Source organism: Bubalus kerabau, chromosome 17 (assembly GCF_029407905.1).
Source record: "Bubalus kerabau isolate K-KA32 ecotype Philippines breed swamp buffalo chromosome 17, PCC_UOA_SB_1v2, whole genome shotgun sequence".
In the NCBI taxonomy this organism is placed as follows: Eukaryota; Metazoa; Chordata; class Mammalia; order Artiodactyla; family Bovidae; genus Bubalus; species Bubalus kerabau.
The window spans coordinates 16,290,412-16,317,407 of NC_073640.1; the positions used below are offsets into that span (position 1 = coordinate 16,290,412).

The 26,996-nt window shown below is 56.0% G+C and overlaps 1 protein-coding gene across 1 annotated transcript in view; it reads left to right on the forward strand.

The window, feature by feature from the left end:
- The window catches only part of JPH3 (junctophilin 3), a 74,759-nt gene that overhangs the window by 17,878 nt on the left and 29,885 nt on the right, over nucleotides 1-26,996 (forward strand). The window contains exon 2 of the mRNA XM_055551833.1: nucleotides 12,933-13,710. Coding sequence (XP_055407808.1) covers nucleotides 12,933-13,710 — 778 coding nt within the window. The remainder of the gene's footprint in view (nucleotides 1-12,932; nucleotides 13,711-26,996) is intronic.

Sequence of the window (26,996 nt, forward strand, 5' to 3'; positions counted from 1 at the left end):
CATTTCATCCTTGGGTATCAAGCCAGGAATGAAACTGCTGGGTCAGGCTGGACCTCTCCACTTAAGAGAAACTGCCAGACTGTTTTCCAGAGCGTCTGAACCCTTTTACATTTCAGCTTCTTTTTAAAAGAGTTTCCTGGAAGCTGAGACATCTTTACGAAGCCCCCCACCCCTCACCCAAACTTGGAAATCTGTTCCTGGACATGGTGAAGTCTGTGTTTGGAGAAAATCATTTCTTGAGCACACGGTCTGTGCCAAGCGTGGAGACCGCTCAGTGTCGCCCCCTGCAGGTGGCTGCACCCACGTTCCTCCCCGCCACCCCCCACCCCCGCTGCCCTGCTCTAGCTTTCTTCAGGGTGCAGTTCACCTAGTGTCTCTAAATCTGTCCCCCTAAATCTCAGGTCCATGAAGTTCTTTGTTGTCTATACCCTCAGCCCCTGGCACTCTGAAGATGTCTGGTGGTTATGGGTTGGGATAACCTGTCGTTTAGAGGAGGGGCTGTCCCCAAGCCACAGGAAGCCGGGGAGGGGACAGGGAGGGACCCTGGGGAGGCTCTCACACTGAGCGTGACCAGCAAGCCTGTTCTCCACGTTTGAGGGCTTTGGAAAAAGCCCTGCACACTAGGGCCCCAGCTGGCGGGGGTGTGGGAGCCCCTGCTTTTGGTGGTGGGCTTGGCTGTTCTCCTGTGATAATGGCTCAGAACTCAAGTCACATCTCAGAGGGATCTGACCTGCCTGAGCCCCAATCCTCCGTCCTTCCCCGGGTGCTCGGCCTGCAGCCTGGGCCCAGGCCGTGGTCCTGGGGTGTCTGGTGTGTGTGTGCAGCACTTGTCCCTGAGAAGAGCCGGCAGGGCTCCCCAGAAAGTGTGAAACAGAGGCTGCGGCCTGGGGTGAAGCTGGGAGCTTGACCCCTGGCAGCTCTTCAGCAAAATCTTGGTCCTCAAAACACGTAACAAAGAAAACAGTTATTGGTCCTGAAATAAGAATCACACGCCAGCTTTTTTGTTTGTTTGTTTTAATGGTTATTTATTTATTTGGCGGCTCTGAGTCTCAGTCATAGCACCATCTTTATTGCGGCATGTGGGATCTAGTTCCCTGACCAGGGATCGAACCCAGGCCCCTTGCATTGGGAACGTGGAGTTTTAGCCACTGGACCTCTAGGGAAGTCCCCCTTGAGTTTTTTAAAACCCACCTCCGCTCAGGCCTTGCCTCTGATCGCTGAATCAGCGTCTCTGGGTGGATGGGGCATCGGTCATTAGTTTAAGGTCCCGCAGGGGTTCTAACAGGACAACCCGGGTTCTTGACCTCAAGTGCTGAGAAACCCAGAGGGTGTTATAGCCCCGGTGGTCTGCCCACCCCCAGAGTTTCTGCTTTGAGGGGCCCAGGGGAGCCCGAGAATATGCATTTCATCAAGGTTGTGGATGCTGTTGGAGACCCCAGCCCAGAGCAGCCACGGCCACCACTGTCCTTCACAGCCCCCAAGTCCTCTGCCTGGTCACGTGCTAGACAGTCGTGGCTTCTGATGTGATGTACTTAATGCAGAACCTGCCACGCGCCATCGTGAGGCGCTTTGCAAGTGCAAACCCACTTTCTCCCCTTGGTGTCCCGCGAGGCGGACACTGTTGCTGTCACCGTCCACAGAAGGGGACACAGAGTCACAGCCGCGTCAGGCGTCTCAGGGCAGCTCTGGAGGTATTGAGTGTCGGTCTGGCTCCAGCTCCTCTCTCCTCCCCCCTTTTTTTAGCCTGAGGGGAAATAATTTTACCCCCATTTTGCAGATAGAGGCCCAGGTTGGGTCATCCTTGCAGGATCTGTGCTCAGACCTGCCTGACTTCTAGCCACTCTGGTGAAGGGCCCTCCCCGAGGAGGGGGCTCCCTTGCTTCCTCCTCCCACTCCTGCCCAATGGCCCCCGCTGCCACACCTCACAATTGCTTCCGTGAACCCCTCACTTCTAAGAGGCCAGCCCTGCCAGCCTCTGCAATTGAATCACGATATCCCCTGGGTGACCAGAGAGGGAGACATGGGCCCAGAAGGAGGCTTCCTGGGTGGCGGGATTAGGAGCCCTGCCTTCTATTCCTGTCTCCCCTGTACAGGCCCAGGGGGAGGGGCAGGAGAGGTGGGCAGGGGTGGTCCCTGCTCACTGAGGCCCGAGAGGAGGTGGGGCTACGGGAGGGATGCCCAGCTCTCCCCAGGCTGTGCCTTGAAACCGTTGCCCCTAGAGAGGAGGCTGACTTGACATGACTGGGTCAGAAGCAGCAGCTGCCACTGCTGAGCGAAGCCCGGGGCCCTCCCGCCACCCGGGGCCAGCCCCTTAGTGCCAGGCACAGAGCTGCATCCTACAGGGACCTCCTATGGGGTGAGTCGTCCTGCCACCCTGAATGAGGACCGCTGGGCCAGGGGGCCTGGTGTGGGGGGAGCTGGAGGCTGTGTACTTCGATGCAGACCGCTCTCAGAGTTTCCCGGTGGGCAGTGGAGAAAGGTCGCAGGCCTGAGAACCCGGCACATGTGGCAGGGGTCCTAAGCTGAGCTGCTTCCATCAGGACTCTGGGCAAGAGCCTTAACCTCATCACGCCTCAGTTTTTCTGTCTGTAAAATGGGCAGTGGCTCCCTGGGGCCCGCTGTGAGCACTCTGCAGGGAGGTCAGAAGCCCCGCCCTCCCCGGGAGGTCAGGGTGACTGACAGGCGAGCAGAGGGGCTCTCCCCAGGGAGTGCAGCCCAGAGGGAAGCAAGCTCAGGGAAGGGACCGCTGACTGGGGTCTACTGACCAGCCGCTCCTTAGACTCGCCCCAGAGGTGCACGCGTCAGCTGGCGGTGCCGGGGGTAGGCCGGCCCCTCTTCCCCACAGCCCCTTCCAGCTCTGGGGACAGCAGAGGAGGGAGGTTCAGATCTTCACCCCTGCCTGCTGAGCGGCCTCAGACAAGTCACCCCACCGCCCTGAGCTCCCTGATGTGATGGCAGGTCCTGGCCCTCCGTAGATGGTGAGAGCTCAGCAGATGTCAGCGGATGGTGTCCCTGGACGCTATGGCTGTGGTTCCCGACCTGAGTGCCCTGGAGGGTTTTCTTGGTGCCTCCAACTGAGAAGGCAGCCAGTGCAGGGAAGTTCAATAGAACCTTGACTTGACAGTGCTCAGCTGTAAAGAATCCCCCTGCGATGTAGGAGACCTGGGTTCGATCCCTGGGGTGGGAAGATCCCCTGGAGAAGGGAAGGCTACCCACTCCCATATTCTGGCCTGGAGAATTCCATGGACTGTATGGTCCATGGGGTCGCAAAGAGTCGGACACAACTGAGCCGACTTTCACTTCACTTAACAGTGTTCGTTTATCTGAAGTTAGACCCATCTCTTGTTTTTCTGATGTGGAAAAGACCTTCCATTTATTCGTAATCACCAAAACTTAAGCAACAAAGGTACTCTTGAGTTGGAGTGGAGGACACAATATGGTTCAGGCCCACAAAAGGCGCGGAGGTCTGAAGTATGTGTTGCAACGTGAAAGAAGCCAGTCTGAAAAGGCTTCATACTGAGTCCAACCCCATGACTTTCTGGAAAGGCAGAACTGTGGAGACAGTAAGAACTGAGCGGTGGCCAGGCGCTGGGGGAGGGAGGGTGAGCAGGCTGAGTGCAGAGGGCTTTTAGGGCAAGGAGACATCCTGCGTGTCTCGGTAACGGCGGATACATGTTGCATTTATCCAGAATCAGGGGATGGGCCACACCAGGGGTGAGGAGATGTGTCAGTACTGGCTCACTGGCTGTAATACATGCGCCACACTCGTGTGGGTCTCTACTTGCACTCGCTTTTCTGTAGACTTTATAGTTCAGTTCCGTTGCTCAGTTGCGTCTGACTTTTTGCGACCCCCTGCACTGCAGCACACCAGGCCTCCCTGTCCATCACCAACCCCCGGAGCTTGCTCAAACTCAGGTCCATCAAGTCAGTGATGCCATCCATCCTCTGCCATCCCCTCTTGACATTTAATCTTTTTTTAAGCTTTTTCTATTTTAATCCGTAAGAAATATCTTTATTCATCTTAAAAAAAAAAAAAACACTAAACCTTCCCAGGATGAGTGGATAAGGAGACCGTAAAAGATGAGTGGTGCGGAAGAAGCAATGCTGGTGTGAAGTCGGTCGAGTGGGCACGACCTAGAATGCCGGCTGAGGCTGGCTCTGAGCCTGGCCCTCCCCCAGCCTTTGAGGACCCTGCCCCCCACCGTGGAGGTGGGCCTCCCTGGGTGGCTCCCTGGTCCAAGGGCAGCCGCGCCTGAATCCCCTCCCCTCTGGGCAGCACGAGGGCCCATAATCGCTGGTCTCCACAGGCTCTGCTTTTGCTCTCAGCCCCTCGCAGCCTTGGGGTGGCTTCCTGGCTGGTGTCCTGTCCTCAGCGTGGGAATGGCCGTCACTGCACCCGATGCTCATGGCCTCTGAGGTCACTGACCTTTCCTGCCTCTCATCCGACATATCTGATGCCTTCTCAGGGAGTTTTGTCCCCTGCATCCCTCCAAGACCTCCGCTGACCTGCCGCCTGGGCTTCCTCTGTGACTTCCTCTACCCACCTGCTAAATACTGGGCTGCGCATCCTCCCGGTCAGCGTCCTCTGTGAGGAGCAGGGCTTAGCTCGACATCCAGGTTCACCTTTGGCCCCCACGAGACACAAATCCCGAGGCTTAGTTTCTGCAGCTGGGAAACAGGCATAAGGCCACTGTTGTGAGAATTTTCTCATCAAAGTCTCATCCCCCTTGAAACATTTAATCTTTGTCACGATGATGTGCCCAGAGTTTAAGATGTCAGTGGGCCCTACAAACAGTAGCACTTGGAACAAAATCAGCAGTATCCCGACCCCTACTGCTCCCCAGAGCTACAGCTTTAAACTCCTGTAGCCGTGTCTTCAGAGACCCACCTCCGAGTTTCTACATCTCTGCGCTGACTGCTTCCTTGGCTCATCGTCTCTTTTAGCTGTTAGGTATTGACTTCCTAAGGGGCTACAGTCCATTAGGTCGCAAAGAAATCAGACACAACTGAGCGACTGAACACGCACACACGGACTTCCTCAGAATCAGCATGGGACTCTTAGGTGAAGATTCTTAGTCTTGGGACTTGCCTGGTGGTCCAGTGGTTAAGAATCCACCTGCCAATGCTGGGGACATAGGTTCTATCCCTGATCCGGGAACTAAGATTCTACGTGCCTAGGGGCAGCTAGGTCCACGACCACAACTACTGAGCCCATGTGCCGCAACTACTGAAGCCTGCTTGCCCTAGAGCCCGTGCTGTGCAACAAGAGAAGCCCCCACGATCAGAAGCCACACCCCACAACTAGGGAAAGTCTATGTGCAGCAACAAAGAACCAGCATGGCCTATGTATATTTATGTGTATACTTGAGTCGGACTTAAATAAAAGCTTCTCAGTCTTTTAGAACCACGTTCCTCTTCCCTTTAACTGTTTCAGCGTGGTTACAATTCTGTTAAATTCGTTGTGAGTTGTCATTATTACAAGACTATTAAGCATTACTTATTCCTGGGACAAGCAATGCACTGATTCTGTATACACTCAAGTACTTCTCCTGTGCAGCATAAGTTAGTAACTGCCTCATTTTTCAAATGTGTGAAGTGAAAGTCGCTCAGTTGTGTCCAATTCTTTGCAACCCCATCGACTGTAGCCCACCAGGCTCCTCTGTCCTTGGAATTCTCCAGGCAAGAATATTGGAGTGGGTAGCCATTCCCTTCTCCAGCAGATCTTCCCAACCCAGGGATTGAACCCAGGTCTCCCACACTGCAGGTAGATTCTTTACCATCTAAGCCACCAGGGAAACTCAAGAATACTGGAATGGGTAGCCTATCCCTTTTCCAAGGGATCTTCCTGACCCAGGAGTCAAACCGGGGTCTGCTGCGTTACAGATGGATTCTTTACCAGCTGAGCTACTAGGGAAGCCCTGATTCCCCTGTCAGGGAATCAAACCCCTGTCTCCCACATGACAGGCGGGAATACTCACCACTATGCTGCTCATTTCTTTCCCCACCTTCCAAATGCTCAATAAAATACTACTCCATACAGCTTTTTGCCTGAACAAATCCACCAAATTCTTTACATATATACAGGATACACGCATTTCATATCTGTATATTTTCTTTCATTGCTTGCTATCAGTTACGTACAATTGACCCTTGGACAGTGTCAGGATGAGCAGTTCCGACCCTCCACGAATTTGAAAATCTGTGTATAATTGATAGTCAACCACAGTATCTGCAGTTCTGCATCTGGGGATTCAACCGCTGTAGCCTTTACCATTGGGAAAAAATCAATATAACTGGACCCTCCAACCCATGGTATTGTTGTGCGCATATATAAAATCGCTTCCCCTCATGTTTGTTGGGTCCCCCGTGCCCTCCCTCTTCTGTGGTTTGCTTCCTCGTTTTGGTGGAGTACATCCTGCAGTAGCTTCCTGAGAAAGGATGCATGGAAGATAGTTGTTGTGGTTTGATTACTTGATCGATTGGTTGTATATGTAGTTTTAGATTGAAAGTCATTTTTGTTCCGAGTTTGAGTGGGAGAAATTCCCCACCAACGTCTTGGTCTCGGTGTTGCTACAGAAAGGTCTCATGCCGTGCTCTCAGCCCTTTGTGTGAAGTCTCTTTTTCTTCTCTGGAAGCGCTTGGGGTCTTCCTTTGCTCACCGAGGTTCTGAAGTTTCACTGGGCTTGGCCTGTGTCTCTCTCCTTGGTCGTGCAGGGTGTCTTGAGCCCTTTCAGCCTGGACTCTCACATCCTTCAATTCTGGGACACTTTCCCATTTTACATATTTGGTAATTTTCCTTCCTTGCTTTCTGGAACTCCTAGTATATAGATTTGAAGCCATCTACATGACTCATGGATGGCTCTAAATTTCTTCTATCTCTCACTACTTTGCCTACTTCTTTTTGTTCTAGTTTCTGAAAGATTTCCTTGACTTTATCATCCAACTCACATCAAAATTTTTATTTTGGCCATTACACTTTTAATTTCCAGGAACTCTTTTTCTCTGATTTCCTTTTCCTTTTTTAAAAAATTGCATTTGATTCTCATTTTGAAGGTGCAGCATCTTATCTCTATGAGGATTTACTATTTGGTGTCCACACCCTGCATTCCCCATGATTCCCTCCAGTTTACCCCTAGGTGGGGCTCTTTCCTGCCCCCTCACCGTCAGGTGCCATAGGTGAGCATCCTTCCAGGATGGGGCCCTGGCCTGAGCACCCCCACCGCCCCCCATCTGCTGTGGGCTCCATGCCCTTCCCAGGAAGAACAGTCCCCGTCCCGCCCAGGGCTTGCTCTTGGAGGACACAGCATCTGGCTGGACTGACCTGTCTTGTCCCCAGACTGGTCCCTGAAACTATCACAACATTGACAGTTGAACACGTTGTGTCTGTGATGAACGTGTTGGAAGAACTTCAGTGGATGAGGCTGGGGAGGGGTAAGGAAATAAAAGTGTGTGAGAGGCGCGAGGGCTCTGGGAAGACCTGAATAAGTCAGCAAGAGCAGACTGTGCACAGTACCCAAGAGGCTGGCAAGCGGGGGTGAGGCCTGGATCTCCGCTGGCTGAGGGCCGTGGGGCAGAGCCAGCTTTTGAATTTGGACCCAGTGGTGTCCAGAACCAGACGGCGCCAGTGTCCATGGTGTGCCCAGAGCGACGGTCACAGTGGCGCTTGAGTGGGTCCCTGGGTACAGTGTTGGCCTTCCGGAAGGCTCGTCAGGAATGCAGGGGCTGTGGCCAGGAGCTCGGGGGATGTTGGACAGCCCCGCAAGCCTGAGACCTGCTGGTGTTCACACCCCATTGGCTTTTCTCTGCAGGCCTGGGTCACTCCAGTTGGCATCTCACAGGCCGCGTTTGGGAGGTTTGTTTCCTTACCTGAGGTCCACTGAGATCTGGTTCTGAGTTCTGGGTGGCGGGGGTCATCCCTCATCTTCATTGCAATGTGCAGAGTCCCTGAGTGGGTCACCTGTGTGCCACCCTACCCGCCCTGAGGTTACCGGCCCCCCCACCCCCAGATGCCCCCTGGATGATTCATCTTCATCTGGGTGTCTCCCTGTGAGGGGCAGACACAGGGCTTGCAGGGCCCCGGGTCGGGGTACAGAGTGCAAACAGAAAGTTGCCCCTGCCCTGGGGTCTGCGCCACCCAGACTGACCCTGCAGCATCGCAAGGGTGCCCATGCAGGGCCACAAGCGGTCTTCTCTCTGCACTGGGCTGGCTTCTGTCTCTCCACATGCAGGCTGCTTGGCATATAAAACAAAACGGTGGACTTAGTCTTTTTCAAGAACCGACCAGATTCAATGAAACAGCCATGGGGAACCAGGGGTTTGATTTCAACCCGTCCTCTACTGGCCCCAAACAAGAAAGGGAGATGGGAGGAGAAGAAAGGACCTGGCCCTGCGGGGGGCCAGCCCAGAGCCCCAGCTTTGGGAGAAGCTGGGTCCTGGCTGAAGGCCTGTCTTCTTTCTCCTGATCTGAACCAGCCTCGAAACTGGGCCCAGCTATCCCAGCAGGTCACAGCAGAGCTGATCAAGAGCGTAACATTGAAATTCATTTTTCTTACTGACGTCAGCTGTAAATTAAGAAATGTGTTCCGACTGGGAACAAAAGTGCAAATACAATAAAGCTGCACGCCCTGAGCAAGGAAGGCTCAGCTGCCCGCATCACACCGTGTGCAGGAGGCCACACCCGCGGCTCCATGTGTCTAGAGGATGGTTATGGTCGTCAACCCCATGTCACAGATGAATTAGGAGATCTGAGAGGTGGAGTGAGGTCCCCAGGTCTGGGGTAAGTGGAAAGCCCCGGCTCTGAACTCGGGGCTCCTGACTCCCGGTGCCCACACCCCAGGCTCCAGCACAGCTGGGCAGGCTGGCCCAGTAGGGCCCCAGCAACCACAGGCATTTGTTTCAAAGCCCCGACGCCCTCATTCTGCTTAAATCACCTAGAATATGACCAGTTCATCTTCTGTCTTGATATGTTTCTCACTGTGCATGCAAAGTTGCTTCAGTCGTGTCTAACTCTTTGCGACCCCGTGGACGGTAGCCCACTGGGCTCCTCTGTCCATGGTATTCTCTAGGCCAGAATACTGGAGTGGGTTGCCATGCCCTCCTCCAGGGGATCTTCCCAACCCAGGGATTGAACCAGCGTCTCTTATGTCTCCTGCATTGGCAGGAGGGGTTTTTACCCCTGGCACAACCTGGGAAGCCCATTTCTCACTGCTTCTGTTCATTTTTCTGCTACCAGTTATTACCATCTAATTCCAGACCGTCTTCATCACCCCAAAAGGAAACCCTGACCCCGATAGCCATCACTCTCGTCCTCCCTCCCCCAGCCCCTGGTGACCACCAACCTGCTATCTCCCTGGACAGTCCGTTGAGGCTGTGTATTTTAAAGCAGAGGTTGGCTGTGCGGAGCCTTCTCTTCAGCATTCGCTCCTGTCTGGGCACACCCTCTGCATACATCTCTGACCCTCTCCAGCCTCAGCTCACCTGTCCAGGGACCCCTGGAATCATGGAATTCAGGCATAGTATGCCGAGCAGCTTTTTTGCTGATGTGAAAACAGACTCACCTCTGCGGAGCTGCGTGGCTTGTGGAAAGCCAGGGCAGCAGGACCCGGGAGCTCAGAGTGGGAGGGAGGCTCGAATCCCCACCTGGGACCCTTGCTTTGCCTGCGCCGATGCTCAGAGCAAGCTGCATCTTGCCTTTGCCTCCGTGTATGCGATGGACTCCGCGTCCATGCCTGGAAGGTGGAACCATGCCCTCCAGCCTGTGGGGACGTCGTTCAGACTCCAAGATAGGCATAGGGAGGCTCGCTTCCCGACGCCTCCCTGTTATTACCCTTTTATCTGAGGGAGGGAGTGTGGGCAATCATTTTCTCAGGGATGGAAGTGGCCCGCACCTCACAGGATGCCAGGTGTGGCTTCCAGCCTGGTGCCCTCTGGACGAGGGTAGGCAGGACCTCACTGCATGCAGAGCCCTGGCAGGGGGAGGATGCGAACCCTGGGGTTGAATCCTGTCCCTCTTTGAGCCTCAGTTTCCTCACCTGCCAGGTAAAGTGCTGTTTATCCCTAAGGTTTTCTTCCTTAACCAACTTTTCTTTCATTTTGTAAACTTTTTGTTTTATATTGGAGTCTAGTTGATTTACATAGTCTGTGACAGTTTCAAGTGTACAGCAAAGGGATTCAGCTTTATGTATCCCTAAAGTTTTAATGACAGTGATGAACAATAGTTGCTGATTACTGAACGTTAACAACCTTTCCACACTTTACGTGGATTACTGCATTTAATCACACAGCCACCTTCCCTGTTTTACAGGTGAGGAAACTGAGGCATGGGAACTTAAAGCAGACATTCCCAAGGTCACAGATGCAGAAAGAATGGAGCTGGGAACTCGATCCCATGTCTGCCCCCCTCCTAACTCCTCCCTCTACCCCCATACCCACCTCCTCCACAAGGCTGGGTGTGCAGCCCCCATGTGTTCTCAGCTATATGCTCAGCCTGCCCTGAGGGGGTGCAGGGGTGCTGGTGGGGAGGTGGGCTGAGTCTCTTCATGCAAGGGCATCCTCAGCTTTGTGGAGGGCTGCCAGAGAAACCTGGGGTGACATCTTGGGAGACCCCAGCGGGGGCGGCTGGATTCAGCAAATAAACACATGGGACATTTAGTTAACCCTGAATTTCAGATCATCAGTCTGATCATTTCTAGCCTAAGTATGTCCCATGTAACATTCTCTAAAAATTACTTGTCCCTGTGGAATTCAGATTTAACTCGGGGCCCTGTGTTTTATCTGTCCCCAACCCACAAGTGGAAGTGGCAGGAAGCTGGGAGCCAGAGATCCCTGCAACAGCTGCTGGCTCCCAGCTTGAACTGGCCACAAGAAAGCCGCTGTCTGGCGGAAGGGTCTGGCCTTAAAGGGCCAGCTTCCCATAGCCACCCACCCAGGAGGGGAGGAGCCATCCAGGACCTAGAGGCTAGTCCAGCGTCCCTCTCACAACCCAGGATGCAAGTCCTGGCTCTCTGCCCCAGCATGGGCAGCTGTGGCCCGAGGCAGGAAAAGCTGTTAGTATTGGGGGGCTGGGAGGACGGAAGAAGGTGGGGAGCCCTGCCCTGCTGTGTGTGGAGTGTCATTTAATTCGCATAACTACCTAATGCAGGAGAAATGGAGACGCGTCCTGTTAAGAGTCACAAGGCCAATAAGCAGAGCAAGAATATGCGCCCAGTGCTGTGATGTTTTAGCTTGATTGTGGTAAGATATATAGATAACATAAAGCTTGCCACTTGAACCGTTTCTAAGTGCACAGCTCCGTGGCGTCAGTCACTCTTACAGTGTCGCACAGCCATCGCTTCTGTCTGTTTTCAGGACTACCGTCCCCCCCAAACAGTAACTCTGTACCCAATAAGCAGTAATTGCCCGTTCCCTGCCCCAGCCCCGGCCCCACCATCTACTTTCAGGCTGTCTGGTTTGACTCCTGGATATCTCCTGTGAGAGGAATCACATAGCGAGTATCCCTTGTGACATGTTTATTTCACCAAACATGGTATCCTCAGGGTTCATCCATGTTGTAGCAAATGGCAGGATGGCCTTCCTCTTGAAGGCTGCATGAACAATGTTTCATTGTTGAATGGACCACATCTTCTCTGGCTTTAGTGAGTAATGCTGCTGGGCTCGTGCAGGTATGAGTGTCTGAGTCTCCACTTTGGATTCTTTTGGAGACATCAGGTCTGCCAATTCTCATGCCTTCAGGTGTGGTGGTCTTCCCAACTCTTCTTGGATGCCTCCAGCAACGGAGAACTCACTACCTTACAGTCTCGTCAGTACCCAGTCTGTAGCATGGCTCTGTGTCCTTATATCTGTCACTCATGGGCCCCACGAGGCCAGTGTGGAGCCGCTCACCTGGGGTGTGCTTCTTCATCTCTCCCACACCCTTATGCCCATGTGCTTGAGGAGCTCTGTGGTTCACTCCTGACTGCATCAGACTCTTACCCCTCTCTCCCCCTCCCCGAGCCCTAAGAGAGCAGAATTCAGCTTCGAGAAACAGGAGGGAAGGGTCTTTAAAAATGACCACCTGTGAGTAACATGGAAACTTACTTTACATATGTAAAATAGATAGCCAAAGGAGAAATTGCTCTAAGGCTCAGGAAATTCAAAGGGGGCTCTGTATCAACCTAGAGGGGTAGGATGGGGAGGGAGATGAGAGGGAGGTTCAAAAGAAAGGGGATATATGTACACCTATGGGTGATTCATGTTGAGTTTTGACAGAAAACAGCAAAATTATGTAAAGCAATTCAGTTCAGTTCAGTTCAGTCGCTCAATCGTGTCCAACTCTTTTTGACCTCATGAATCGCAGCACACCAGGCCTCCCTGTCCATCACCATCTCCCAGAGTTCACTCAAACTCACGTCCATCGAGTCGGTGATGCCATCCAGCCACCTCATCCTCTCTCGTCCCCTTTTCCTCCTGCCCCCAATCCCTCCCAGCATCAGAGTCTTTTCTAATGAGTCAACTCTTCACATGAGGTGACCAAAGTACTGGAGTTTCAGCCTTAGCATCAGTCCTTCCAAAGAAATCCCAGGGCTGTCTCCTTTAGAATGGATTGGTTGGATCTCCTTGCAGTCCAAGGGACTCTCAAGAGTCTTCTCCAACACCACAGTTCAAAAGCATCAATTCTTAGGTGCTCAGCTTTCTTCACAGTCCAACTCTCACATCCATAGCAATTATCCTTTAATAAAAAGTAAACACATTTAAAAAAAAAAAAAAAGAATGGTATACTTTAGACAGCACACAAAAAAATGACCACCTGTGATAGAAATGGTCAAACGACCTGGGGGCTGACAGTCTGACTGCCTCAATGTAAACCTGGCCGAGTTGCCCCAGGACGGGGTGAACCGTGGCGGCCGCGTCACACCTCCCGCCGGCGAGCCTCACCCTCTCGTTTGTCTCCGCAGGGACCTACCAGGGCCAGTGGGTCGGCGGCATGCGCCAGGGCTACGGCGTGCGGCAGAGTGTCCCCTACGGCATGGCGGCGGTTATCCGCTCGCCCCTGAGGACCTCCATCAACTCCCTGCGCAGCGAGCACACCAATGGCGCAGCGCTCCACCCCGACGCCTCCCCCGCCGTGGCCGGCAGCCCCGCCGTGTCCCGCGGGGGCTTCGTGCTGGTGGCGCACAGCGACTCCGAGATCCTCAAGAGCAAGAAGAAGGGGCTGTTCCGGCGCTCGCTGCTGAGCGGGCTGAAGCTGCGCAAGTCGGAGTCCAAGAGCAGCCTGGCCAGCCAGCGCAGCAAGCAGAGCTCCTTCCGCAGCGAGGCCGGCATGAGCTCGGTCAGCTCCACGGCCAGCGACATCCACTCCACCATCAGCCTGGGCGAGGGCGAGGCCGAGCTGTCGGCCATCGAGGACGACATCGACGCCACCACCACCGAGACCTACGTGGGCGAGTGGAAGAGCGATAAGCGCTCGGGCTTCGGTGTGAGCCAGCGCTCAGACGGGCTCAAGTATGAGGGCGAGTGGGCGGGCAACCGGCGGCATGGCTATGGCTGCATGACCTTTCCCGACGGCACGAAGGAGGAGGGCAAGTACAAGCAGAACATCCTCGTGAGCGGCAAGCGCAAGAACCTCATCCCGCTGCGCGCCAGCAAGATCCGCGAGAAGGTGGACCGGGCGGTGGAGGCGGCCGAGCGGGCGGCCACCATCGCCAAGCAAAAGGCGGAGATCGCGGCCTCCAGGTAGGAGGGTGGGGGCTGCGTGATGGGGGGTGGGGCGCGGGGCGGTTCTGGGTCGCCGGACCTGGTCTGGTTGGTTGGGCTGCCTGGTTCGATGCCTACGTGTGTGTTTCTCAAACTATGCCCTGTGGAACCCTGGGGTTCCTCAGAGGTGGTGCAAGGAGATGGTTGGTCTGAGGAGGCTCCAGGTCTTACAACCTGCCCTCAAATGGAGCAAACCTCCCTTCCCCTCTCTTTCTTGTTTTATATGCTGGTGTTTGATGGAGAACGATGTTGCCCATTCTCTTAGGATGCATAGCACAGCTGCTGGCTGAGAGGAATGTGTGTGTCCCCACAGCCTCATTCCCAGGTGGGCATGGAGTGCCCGGTGCTGCAGGGATGTGGGAGGCAGGGGGTAGCTGTCCCGACCACCCCAGCCCGAAGCAGATTCTCCACAGGCCCTGGAGATGGCACCAAGTGAATGGGCGCTGGCCCAGGAGTCACTCGCAACTTGGTGCTGTTGGCCATCAGCTATTCTCAGTGGGACACGGGGCTCACTGTGTGGGTTCAGCAGGGTCCAGACTTGACTGTAGGTGGGCACTGTGTTGGCTATTGAGGTGGCTTTGTATTGGTGCAGGGGTGGGAACTTCAGAACTGGTAGAAGGGGTCCCTGGGTCCCCCCAGGAAGCACAGATGAAAGTGTGTGAGCCTGGATCTGCCTCACACTGCTGTGGGAGGCTGTGGACAGCAGAAACTGCCAGTCCCAGGTTGAAGGAAGCCACCCAGTTGAAAACCAGGGCCCCCGGGTGGCCACGCTCCTGGGTTCTCAGGAAACCATTCCTGACTTGAGTGTGTCAAGAGCTTCCTGCCATCTGTGTACTTTCCTGGGTCAGGGTAGGGCCCTGGGGTCAGCCCCGAGGGTCATGGGGCCTGGGACAGAGTCTGGGGCACTTTAGATGCCTCAGGCTGCCCAGACAGAAGGTGTCCAGGAGGTCAGACACTGAGTCTTTCTGGATGATTCTGAATTCCCGGCCAGGGCAGGCCTGGGATTATTCCAGGGAGACACCCAGCTCAGTTATGGCTCAGGCCTTCCCAACCTCATTGCTAATAAAACTTTAGCCCATTTGGTTCTGGTTTTCAGCGACCTTCCATCCATATTGGAAGAACAAAAAAAGGTGGCTGTGGTTTGTTGGCAGGATATCTGCCACTCACATCCAAGGTCTTAGAGGGGAACGAAACCCATTCCAAGAAGCCAAGGGGAAAAAGGAATTACTGCCTGAATGTCGGGGTCCAGCCCTGCTCTGTTCACCCCTCCAGTTCCCCCAGAAGTGTTCAACGATAAATAGGAGCAGCGTTTATCACTGCTCCTCTGGTATTTTACAATCAAATTTGGTTCCCTACTTATTTTTTCCTTTATGAATATATAACCCTTGCTCTACATAGAAAAACTGGATGATGGAACATGAAGGCAGGGAGCAGCCTAAGGCGGGTCTCATGCGTCACCCAGAGACCCTGCTGGTGTTGGGCATTTTTCTTTCCTTCCAATAGTTCATCTGTTTTTTACCTTTTGTGTTTGTTTGTCTTGTTGACCTTAGTGGATACAAAGCACTTTACAGGGCAGGGGGTCAGTGTCAGAGATTTAGGGGCTTGTGAGGCAGAAGCACAAAGGTTTCATGGACAGCATTCCCTGGAATTGGCTATCTTATTTTTGCTAATATTTATTTATCCGGCTGCTCCGGGTCTTGGTTGTAGTAACGGGATCTTCAGTCTTTGTTGCGGCTGCAGGATCTTTAGTTGTGGTGCGCGAACTCTTAGTTTTGGCATATGTAGGATCTAGTTCCCTGACCAGGGATTGAACCCGGGCCCCCTGCATTGGAAGTGTGGCGTCTTAGCCTCTGGACCACCAGGGAAGTTCTGATTTTATTTGAAAGTCTGTCACTTAGGTGAACCTCTTGGGACGGGGGACATGGGATGCAGGGCAGTTTTCTGACACACCCCCAGAACCTGGGGGTGCTGGTCTCTAAGAAGGAGTACATGGAGGTGGTGGTGTGGGCGGAGCTCAGAGCCAGCTCCCCGAGGACCCCTACCTGGACCCCCGTGCAGCTGCCTGCCTGCTGCAAAGGCCTGAGGGTGGCTCCGTGTATTGTATGCTGGCTCGCTGAACGTCCAGCCTGGCCCACCACTGCTGAGCAGCCTGGGGAGGGCGCTCACCCTCTCTGAGCCGGGTCCTTGTGGACAGATGGCATGGAGCAGCATGCAGTGCCCTCAGCGAGTGTGGGGCTTGGTTACCCTCCCAGGTGACCCCTGAACCAGGTCGGCCCCTCTCCTCGCGCCCCGGCCTTGCAGGGAGGTGGGTGTGAATGCACACCCTGAGACGTGGTCTCAGCCTGGCGGCCTCGTAGTGCCCTGGGCCACCATCAGGGGTGGGAAGGGACAGTGTCCTCGGTCCCCAGACACGGTGAGGATGAGCCTCCATTCCAGGCTGCAGCAGGAGCTGCACTTGCCTGCGTTTTCTCAATGGGCTTAGATTCAAAAAAAAAAGAGAGAAGCCAGAGGCTGCCGTCCTGGAGAGCGAAGCCAGTGGACGCCCTGGAGCCCTGAGGCCTGCCCTCCACCGGAGCGTGAAGGCAGCCGCGGCAGCCGCGTGGGGCCGCGGAGTGGCTGGCCCCGGGCGGGCTGTGGTCACCGTCACAGCCAGCAGCCGGCCTGGCGTCAGCGAGCCGCGTCCTCGGGCCTAGGACGGCGCAGTCGCTGAGCCGAGCCAGCCAGAAACGGTTGTGTGTGTGTGTCCTCTCTCCCAGTGCGGGGACCTCCCAGAGGGCGGCTGCCGTGAGGACGGGCATGGGCCTTCCTGGGGAGGGGGACGGCACGGAGCTTTGGGCCCCAGACGGGGTCCTGCTCCCTCTGTTTCAGGGTGAACCACACCCACCCTGGCTTCTAGGGCCAGGGCCGGGCCACATGGCTGAGATGGGGAGCTCGGGTTCCTCCTGAGCGCCGGGTCTGCAGGCTGGTCCCCATCATCGCTACCCGTCATGCAGGCTGGCATCACCAGGGACACACAGGCAGCCCGCCCAGAGATGCCAAGCTCCTCGATGGGGGTACCACCTGGGCTCCAGAGCCCTGCCCCAGCCCCCTCAGGATGTGTGTAAAATGCAGATGCCCCCCACCCCCCAGAGCTTCTGCCTCAGCAGATCCGGGTGGGGCTTGAGAACCTGCATTCCTGGGGAGCCCCTGGGATGCTGGTGCTGGCTGGGCCCCCAGAGGGGGAGCAGACATGCCTGCGGCTGAGGTGGGAGGTGGAGGAGCTTCCTGCCCAGTCAGGTAACGTGGAGCCGGGGCTGAGGGAAAGGTGTGCCAGGCCAGTCGGTCTGCAGAGATAGGCAGGCTCAGAGGCCCCGCTGGCCTACCCTGGGGACTTCTTCTCAGCAGTGTCTTGTCTGCACAGAAGCTGGTTCTGAAAGAATGAATGAAGATGCTCAGCCCCGCCCCTCCTCATTGTCAGGGACCTGGCCACCTCCTTCAGTTCTGAGACCTGGAATCAAGGCCGTGGCCACCGTGGGGCTAGGCCAGGTTCCCCAGGAGCCACAGCCACATCGTTCATCCCAGGAGGATCACGGGTCCCCTCTTGCTCCTGGGTGCCCGCAGACTCTCCAGGGCGAGAGGCGGACCCGCCGTGGTCCAGCAGGGCAGCATCCTCGGCAAAGCCCACAGGATAGAACTGCAAGTTCCCACAGGCTTGGTCTGTCTCTGGCCCGACCTCCCGGAGACGTGGTCAGTCCTGTGGGGCCTGGTGGGTCAGCTGGCTCCACTGGGGGAGGAGAGGTAAATTTCCCCCAAGGTCCTGGATTGTAGGGGTTACACCAGAGCCTGAATCTGATGAATGTGACAGCTCGCTGTCCTCACCCCGAGACCCTGCAGGGACCAGAGAGGGAGGGGCTGGGGGGTGGAACAGTCACTCCTGTCCCCGCCGCCTCTTCTTGGCCAGGCTGCCCTCTGGCGCTAAACCCGCAGCCTGGAGCGTGGGGCCAGCTCTGCTTCCTGGGAGTGACCGCTGTGCTCGGGGGTGAGAGGGGAGGAGGTGTGGGCGGGGCGGCCTCATGGTTTCAGGCTGCAGGGTCCCCACGGGGCAGGGGTGTGGGGGCAGGAGGTGCGCCAAGGCTGCTGGTGGTCGTGGTGGTCGGCAGGGCTATGGCCACAGGCCCGCGTGCTGCCCATCAGCTGATACCTCTGTCTCTTGATGCTTTGCTGAGTGAGCAGTCGTGGGTAGGTGGAGCTAGGAGGGACCTTGACCTGACGTTTAGGTGGGAGATGACAAGTTCCTGGCAGGGGGCAGCCATTCCTCCCTCCTGCACCCATGGGGGGCTGCATGCCACATCCTCGCGCCAGGCCGGCCGGCCCTTCTGAAGGACGGGGGTGGTCCCCGCCAGGGAGGTGGGAAAGCGGGCTCCAAGGGCAGCCTGGCTGAGAGTCAGGCCTCCGTGCCGGCAGGGCGGAGCCAGTCTCAGAGCCAGGCGGTGGGCCAGACAGTACTAGAACTCACATCTCGGCGCTGCCTGCTGCCCTGCGCCTGCTCTCAGCCCCTTCAGACCTGGACCCAGACTGGGGGCTCTGTGAATAGAGGGATGCTGGCTGCCTTCCGTGAAGTGCTCTCGAAATCCAGCCCTGCCCCTGGACAGGAGGGCTTCATGCGTGAAACCTCGGTGAGGTCTGCTCAGGGACAGGCGTCTACGTCCCCAGTCACCTTTTTATGTCGATCCTGGGCTGGCGTCTGTCTGGGCCCCGGGGAGACCTGTTTGCTTTAAGCTTTCTGCTGCGGCTTCTCTCTCTCTCTCTCTTTTTTTATTGCTGTGCGGGCTTCTCTCTAGTTGCCGCGAGCCGGGGCTGCTCTCTAGTTGCAGTGTGCAGGCTTCTCATTGCGGTGGCTTCTCTTGTTGCAGAGCACAGGTTCTAGGACGTACGGGCTTCAGAAGTTGTGGCTCCCGGGCTCTAGATCGCGGGCTCAATAGTTGTGGCTCACAGGCTTAGTTGCTCCACGACATGTATGATCTTCCCGGACCAGGGATCGAACCCATGTCTCCTGCTTCTGCAGGTAGATTCTTTACCACTGAGCCACCAGGGAAGCCCTGCTGTGGCTTCTCTGCTCCTGTCAGTTACGTGTCTTCAGCAGGTCATGCCCAAAGCCCTGGGGGCAGGGGGACAGTGCCTGAGCCCCATGTGGGTCAAGACAGGGAGGGCGCATTATCTGCAGGGGAGACTGCCTGGGGCTGTCTCACTGGGGCATCTTTCCATCCTAAAGAAAACAAAATATTTAAGGACCTGAAATCAGGGTGTAGGTTGTGGTTGATTATGGGTTTAAAATACGTTCATATCATTCCTTGTTAAAATGTTGTAAAAATACTAAAGCAATAAGGGAGATGGCTTCGCAGGTGGCGCTAGTGGTAAAGAATCTGCCTGCCAATGCAAGGGATGAGGGTTCAATCCCAGGGTCAGGAAGATCCCCTGGAGAAGGAAATGGCAGCCCACTCCAGTGTTCTTGCTGGGAGAATCCCAGGGATGGAGGAGCCTGGCGGGCTACAGTCCCTGGGGTTGTAAAGAGCTGGACACAGCTGAGTAATGGAGCACTCACACGATAAGGCAGACAGTATCGAGCAGCCATGTCCCACGTGGGCTGTCCGTCTCCTTAGAGGAAATCACAGTTTTTTCAACATGTGCACAGATAACTATATCACACCCACAGGATCCTGGGTCACGGTGAAGGAATTGTACTGTCGACTTGTTCTGTAGCTTGGTTCCCTTTTCCCATCACTTATGTCAGAGCCCTCTTTCCTTGTCAGGTTTTTGCCCTGGCATCTGCGTCATATTCTGTGTTATGGGTGCACCACCTCTGTCCAGCTGCTACATGTGTGCTAAGTCTCTTCAGTCGTGTCTGATTCTTTGCCACCCCAGGGACTGTAGCCCACCAGACTCCTCTGTCCATGGGAATCTCCAGGCAAGAATACTGGAGTGGGTTGCCACGCCCTCCCCCAGGGGATCTTCCCAACCCAGGGATCGGCCCCTCATCTCTTATGTCTCCTGCATTGGCAGGCAGTTCTTTACCATTAGCGCCGCCTGGGAAGCCTGGTCCAAGTCTGCATCCCATCCTGCAGTCTTACAAGGCAGCTAAGACTGTTCTTGTCTGCCTGGCTCCGCGGCTGGCACAGGTCTTTCCCACCACGACCCCCTAGAGCAAGTGTGCGTGGCTGAGTGACGTGTGCAAGGTGCTGCCTCATTGCCTGGCGCCAGGCTCCATCACCTTACCTTGGCTGGGAGGGAGGGCTGCAAGAGGAGGCGGTGGGGCGGCCTTGAGTGACTGCTCTGTCGTTGAGGCGTTTCTCCCTGCAGTTAGTCAGTAACAGCCCCCTGCCCCCCACCAAGAAGTCTACACCCTAACAATCCCTGGAACCTGCAGATGTGTGACCTTCCTAGGGAAAAGGGACTTGGCGGATGTGATTACATTCGGCGCTACTCAGGATTGCCTGGGTGGGTGCCCGGTGTCATCACAAGGGTCTTGGTTGGAGGGAGGCGAGAGGGCAGAGTAAGTGATGTTGCAAGTGGAGGTCAGGATGACGTGGCCACAAGCCAGGGGGTGCTGGTGCCTCCAGACGCTGGAAGAGGGGAGGAAATGGATCTCCCTGGAGCCTCCATTGGGAACCAGCCCCAGTTCAGCCTGTAAGACAGATTCGTTCTGGACTTCTGACTTCTGGAACCATAGGATAATAAATGTGTGCTGTTCTGGGTTGCTGCAAATCCGTAGGGAGCCCATGCGCCCCCAGCTCTGGCACTGGGTGGGCTGTGTCACCTGGTGTCCCCCTTCTAGAGGGGGCAGGCCCGGCCCCTTCCCGCCCCCGGCAGGAGACCTGCTCTGCAGCCATGCTTCCAGGCCCTGCGGAGATGGACTCTCGGTGAGGAGTACGTGCGGCTTCCTGCCTCCGGGGGAGGGCCGGCCACACGCCAGGAGAGGCCTTCTGGTGGGCGACAGCCATCTGTTCCGGCTCTGGCCTCCCAACATTAAAAAAAAAAAAAGAAGGAGCAGAAGAGGCTGGGGAGTGGGGTGCCAGGTCCTGGAAATGCCCGGGTCAGGGGCCAGCCTGAGGGCCCCCGGGGGTGCAAGGCCACAGAGCCCCCAGACCTGGCTCCACCCCAGAGACCCAGGAGCACTTGGCCTTGGGCCTGCGTGTCGCGTCTGTGAGCCACTTCCCGGGGCTGGAGGGTGTCGGCTTGGGGTGCCAGCCTGTGCCCACTCCTCTGTCACCTCCGGTCCTCGCGCGTGGGGTCGGGGATTCAGGCTGTCAGATGGGATTAGGATCGCTGCCCACTTTGCTCTGGGCCACTTGTCAGACAGACGCGCGGAGCTCTGACTCACCCACGGGCAGCTTTCCCACCTGGCATCAGAAGGTGCCTGGCGTGACCTGGGCCTGTGTTGGCCATGTCCAGGAGAGCCCTGGCCCAGGGTTCTGGGCTGGGGGGCTGTTGAACTCGCCCCTTCACAGAGAAGCCGTGGCCTTTTCCATGGCCCTGGAGGACGGGCCTCCCACGTGGCCTTGGTGACCTGTCCCCAGACTTGGTGGTGCAGGGATTTTTCATCCTAATCTAAACCCAAGCCCTTCTGTTACCGCCCGAGCCTGTTTCTTTCCCGTCGTTGAGGGAAATAGTAAACTGATCTGCTGTTAGTAGGTCTGTGGCCTCAGGCAAGGGACAGAAACTCCCTGGGTCTCCCATTTCAACCCTGTGAAATGGGTTGAAGAGGTGATGTGCCCAGTGGGGTTGTTGTGAAGAGTGACATGTCACCGGGAAAGATAGGACCGCAGCTGTCTTCCCTGTGATGTGTTAGAGCAGGCAAGAGGGGTGAGGGGGTGTAGAGGAGACTCCCCTGCCCTTGACCCCTTTACCCCTGGGCAGCCACGGAACCTCAGTCTCCCCACCCGAGTGCCTGCCTCCCTAGATGTGGAAACGACCATATCCACACTCGTCAGATCCGAGTTTAATTTGAGTTTAAACTGAGGAGTTTCATCAAACCAAAGTTCGCTTCAGTGCAGCCTGGAACAGGCAGGCATGTGTGTAGGTTACATGTTTGTTCCTCACCCCCGTGCCCTTGGCCCTGTGACTGTGGTCTGCCCCCTGGAGGCCTGGCCATGGGCTTTGCCTGGTCCACGGGACGGGCCTGGAGTGATGGAGGGCCCCGTCCCAGGCTGAGGCCCTGGGAAGCTCGCTGTGTTTCTGCTCACTCTCCTTGTACTTCTGCCATCGCCATGACAACACACCCTGGGAGCCCCCATCCCTGGGGGTGAGGGAGAGGGACACTTGGGGACACCTGGATGCATAAGCAAGAATAATGATTATTTTAAATGACCTCCTTTTGGGGATGGGGGATTGTTGAAAAGCGTTGTTTGGCATCGCTGACTGCTACGGCCCTCGTGGGTGGTCCTAGATAAAAGGATCACTGTGCTTATCTGCACACGGTGTGGGTGCGGCCACGCTAGACCATTAGTCCTCTGGGGGAACATTCCTGATCCTTTGTGTGAGTGTCCTGGGGCTGCCATATCAAAGTGCCACGAATGAGGTGGGCTTAAACAACGGGAATGTTCTCTCACAGTCCTGGAGCCAGAAGCCCACCGTCAGGCTGTGGGCAGCGTTACCGTCTCTCTGGATTCTCTGGGGGTGGGGGGGGGGGCGGTCCTTCCTGTCTCTGCCAGCTCCTGGGTGTCCAGGCATCCTTGTGGGGTGGCCACATCCCTCCAACCTCTGCTGGTGTCTGTCCTTCCTTCTTATGAGGACATGTCATTGGACTTAGGGCCGCCACCATCCAGTGTCACCTTATTACATCTGCAAAGACCCTGTTCCAAAGAAGGCCCCACGCTGAGATCCGCAGTGGATGTGAGCTTGGGGTCTGCACTCTGCATGGCTGTCCCACGGCCACGGCTCCTGCGGATATGAATGCCTTCTTCCACTGCCTCACTTTAACTTCTGTGATCACAGCTCCTGCCTCGGAGTCAGGCTGGCCTCCGGAGGGCTTGGAACAAAACTTACTACTCTCCTGGGGAGCTCTCTGCTTCCCTACAAAGTGTCTTTGGGTCTCAGGGTCTTATGTGCTCTGGGTCTTCGTGTCCCAAGCTCTGAGGGGCCACTTTAGCTTTCCCGTGCTTTTTCTAACCTTGAATGTCTTCCATGAGAATCTGCCTTATCCTCATTTAAGGGGTGTGTGTTTGAGCGGTGCAACTTGCAGATGGCTTGGGGAGATAGAAGAGGTTTCCTCGGTTACTGCTTGCTGACCACCCTGTTCTCACAATGCCCAGCCTCTGCTCTAATATGAGCTTCAGGCTTTGTCTGCCAACAGCACCCCCACCTACCCCTGCTGCCACCCCAGACTCTGCCCCAGGCTCCCCTCTGCCTCTCGAAAGATCCACTTATGGGCTCTGCCAGTGCGGAGGGGTCATCTTCTCCCAGCCTGTCTGGTATCCGGAGGAGTCATAAACCGTGTGAGCACTGAAGTTACAGATTTGGAAATTCCCTGGTGGTCCAGTGGTTAAGACCTCATGCTTCCACTGCAAGGAGACCCAGGTTTGATCCCTGCTTGGGGAACTAAGATCCCACATGCTGCATGACACAGGCCAAACAAGTTATGGATTCAGCCTTACCAGCAACAAGGCAGGAAGGAGAAACAGAAGCTGGGGAGAACAGAACATCCAGTGTGTAAGCACCTCTGAACTTACTGGTGTCTGCTGTTTAAAGACCTATATATTCTGCGCAGTAGAGCCGCTCAGTGTATATACTTTGGGGGATCTTGAAGAGTCATTGTGACCACTTGAAGTTTTCTCTAAACCTAAAGCCTTGTAGAATGTGACTCGGTTCCATTAATCAGGACTCTGTTGCAAGCAGTAGCATCATCATTCAAAGTAGCTCAAGCAGAGAGGCCCTGTGTTGGCTCCCAGTTGCTAGGTTGGCTTCAGGCACAGCTGGATCCAGGGATTCAGATAATGTCAGGGCTCTGTCATTCTCTCCCTTTCTTGGTTCTGCTTTCCTCTGTGTGTTGATTCCACTCTCTAGCAGGTTCTCTGTATGTGGTAGGAAAGGCCACCAGGTCTGCATTCACATACTCCTTAGAGTTCTCGGTCCTGGCGTGGAGGCGAGATGGTTTTCTCCCAGGGCCCATATAGTGATGGTCTGGAAAGGCTCAGCTTGGCTCTGCGGGAGTCACCCGCCTGCTAATTGCCCTTGACGATGGAATTCGCTGATTGGCCAGGCTGGGTCATGTGCCCACCTGAGATGTGAGGGGTGTGGTCAGAGGATGGACATCCTGACACCCCATCAGGAGTGCAGTGGAGGAGGGAAGGTCCCTGATGGGGGGCACTGGGCAAGCAAACCTCTGTCCAGCTCCGGAAGGGAGCACTCTCAGGTCATGTCCTCCCGTCCATGTGGAAGGTTAGAGGTGCCTCAGCCGCGCTTCTTCCCATGAAGACACATTCACATACCATCAGGTCACTCTTTAAAGTGCACGACTCAATGGTCTCTAGAGTGTTCAGAGTGGTGCAGCTGTCCTTGCTGCTTTCATAACATTTCCACCACCCCAAAAGAAACCTGTACCCCTTAGCAGCCTCCCCCAGCCCCTGGCAGCCACAGATCTAAATTCTTTCTGTTTGCCTGTTCAGGACAATACGTGGTGTGGCTTGTCTGGCTTCTTCATTCAGTGCAGTGTCATGCTGTCAACGTTCAGCCCCGCTGCAGCCTGTGTCTGAGCTTCATCCCTCTCCACCCGAGTGACAGCCCGCCGTGCGCATGGGTCTTGTGTTGTCGATCCCCTCCCCAGCTGATGAGCAGTTGGGTGGTCTCTGCTTCTGTCTGTTATGAATAGTGCCACTGTGAATGTTCGTGTAGGAATCTTCGGGTGGGTGTCCATTTTCCGTTCTCCTGGGTGGGTATCTGGGAGAGAAATTGCTGGGCCGAATGGCGATTCCGGGTTTAACGTTCAGAGGTGCTGCCCCGCTGTTTCCCACGGTCTGCTCCTCTGACTTCCCCATCAGCACTGGATCCCGTGTCTCGGCATCCTCCCTGACTTGTTCCCGTGCGTCTCTGATTCTAGCCACCCCCGTGGGTATGGAGTGGATTTCCTTGCATGGTAGTTTTTTTTTTTTAATATTTATTTTATTTGACTCTGCCAGACCTTAGTTGTGGCATGCAGGATCTTCAGTTGCAGCACATGGGATCTAGTTCCCTGACCAGGGATCGAAACCCCGGCCCCTTGCAATTGGAAGCATGGAGTCTTAGCCACTGGACCACCAGGGAAGTCCCTCCTTGTGGTTTCAGTTGACATTTCGAGCATCTTTCCCTGTGCTTGTTGGCCATCTGGGCATCTTCTTGGGAGATCTGTCGGCAGCTTGGGTTTTAGTGAATGTTCGTGTCTCTCCCCTGTGGGCTCTGTGTGTTGGTTGGAGGCACCCGCCCCGGGAGGCAGAGCTGCCCCGTGCTCTAGGGTGGGCCTCCCCGGGGTGGTGCCCGGGAGAGCTCTGGGCTGGGTTTGGCGGGCACCAAGGGAGGGACCTCCTCCCCAGCAGGGCTGTGCAGCTGTCTGCACTGACCCGCCTGACTCGGAGCCCTCGGCCACAGTGCTGTCCTGGGGGAGCAGGAGGGCCCTGCTGGGGACAGAACTGACTCGACTCTAGCTGTCACCAGGGAGACCCGGTCCCTCCAGCCCCGAGGCCCCGGTGAGCTCATCTTCCAGAGGGGTTACTGCAGAGCCCTCCCCGGATGGGGTCCCTCGGGGAAGAGACTGAAGCTGCCCAGGACCCTGACCCCTCCCCGAACCTCAGCTGCCACTGGGCTTCCAGGACCTTGCCGTGTCAGGAGTGCTGGCCACTCTCCCATCCCACCTTGGCTTCTCTGGCTTCTCTCCCTCGAGCTCCTAGCCCTGGCCTGGGCTTCTGGGCTTGGGGGGGGCGGCGGTGTAGGCAGTGGAGTTCCAGCTGTGAGCCTCAGGCCTCACTGCTGCCACCCACCGGTGAGGGGCTGCTGAGAGAGCGCGTACATCTGGGCAGTGGACAGACGGGCGCATCTGCAGCCGTAGGCTCAGCAGTCTGCTGTTCTCTGTCCCAGTGCTTCCAGGCCTCAGGATAAAGTCCACATCCCCGGCTGGACGGCTGCCCTTGTGTTCTGGCCCTCTGTCCCACACACCCACCCTGCCACCCTCTGGGCAGCCTCTTCTTTGCACATGTTGTTCCCTGTGCTCAGAATGCCTCAGCTCCACCAGCCAACTCCTGTGCACCCCTCAAGACCCAGTTCAGATATACCTTTCCGAACTCATCCCTGATTGAGGCAGGGATCAGCTGCTCCCTTTCTGTGATCCCAAAGCACTTTCTCTTCCCCTCTGCGTTGGTGTCTGTCTGGCGGTGCAGTTTTTGTCTGTTTGTTGGGTTGTGAGTTCCCTGAAGTTAGGACTGTTTCCTTCTCAGCACCCAGTAGGTACAGGAGTGAGAAAGGGAAGGAGGGGGCCTCTCTAATAAAGAGAAACATGTCTGAGTAGTAAGGGTTGGGGGCTGTAGGGTCAGGCCAGCCATGGTGGACTCTCGCGTGAGCCTTCACTGAGCCTTGGTTTCCCTGTCAGTATGTCAGGTGTGATGATAGACCCACTCTTTGGGGCAGTTGGGATGGACCAGGAGGACACTTGTAGAATGCTCAGCATGTCCCTGCCTCCAGGAAGCCCTCAGGAATTATATTTCCACCTTGGGATCTTCAGGGTGGTGGGAACTCACAAGAGGCTACCTAAACACTAACTCAGAAATCAGAAGGATTCTCCTGCCAGACTCTGGTCCTCTCGCTGCCCACAGACACTGTCCTTCAGGTTCTGGTCACCAGTCCACCGTCGTCTTGTGGAAGGGTGACCACACACATGGACTGGTCACCTGGCACCTCCCAACAAGGACTCAGAATAAATCCCTGCCCTGGTTTGGCTCCAGGAAAACATTGTCACTGCAGACAAGCTGCTGTTTGTTGCCAAGCACCCAAAGGGCGTGGCTACGCGGGCTCCCGTGGTCCACCGTGGACAAGGGTTGTGTGCCGCCATTTCCCTCGGGGGTCAGGGGTGGCACTCTGGGGCTAGAAGGAGCTGTGGCTCATGTCTCCAGCCTCGTCATGGCCCTGGTCTTCCTGCTTCAAAGTCTTGCTGGTGTGTATTCGGCAAGAGGTGGGGACCTCCATCAACAACAGCCCTGCCCGCCAACCCCCGTGAGCACAGAATCCCGCACACGAGGTGCAGAGCTGGCCTCAGGCCAGTGGCCACC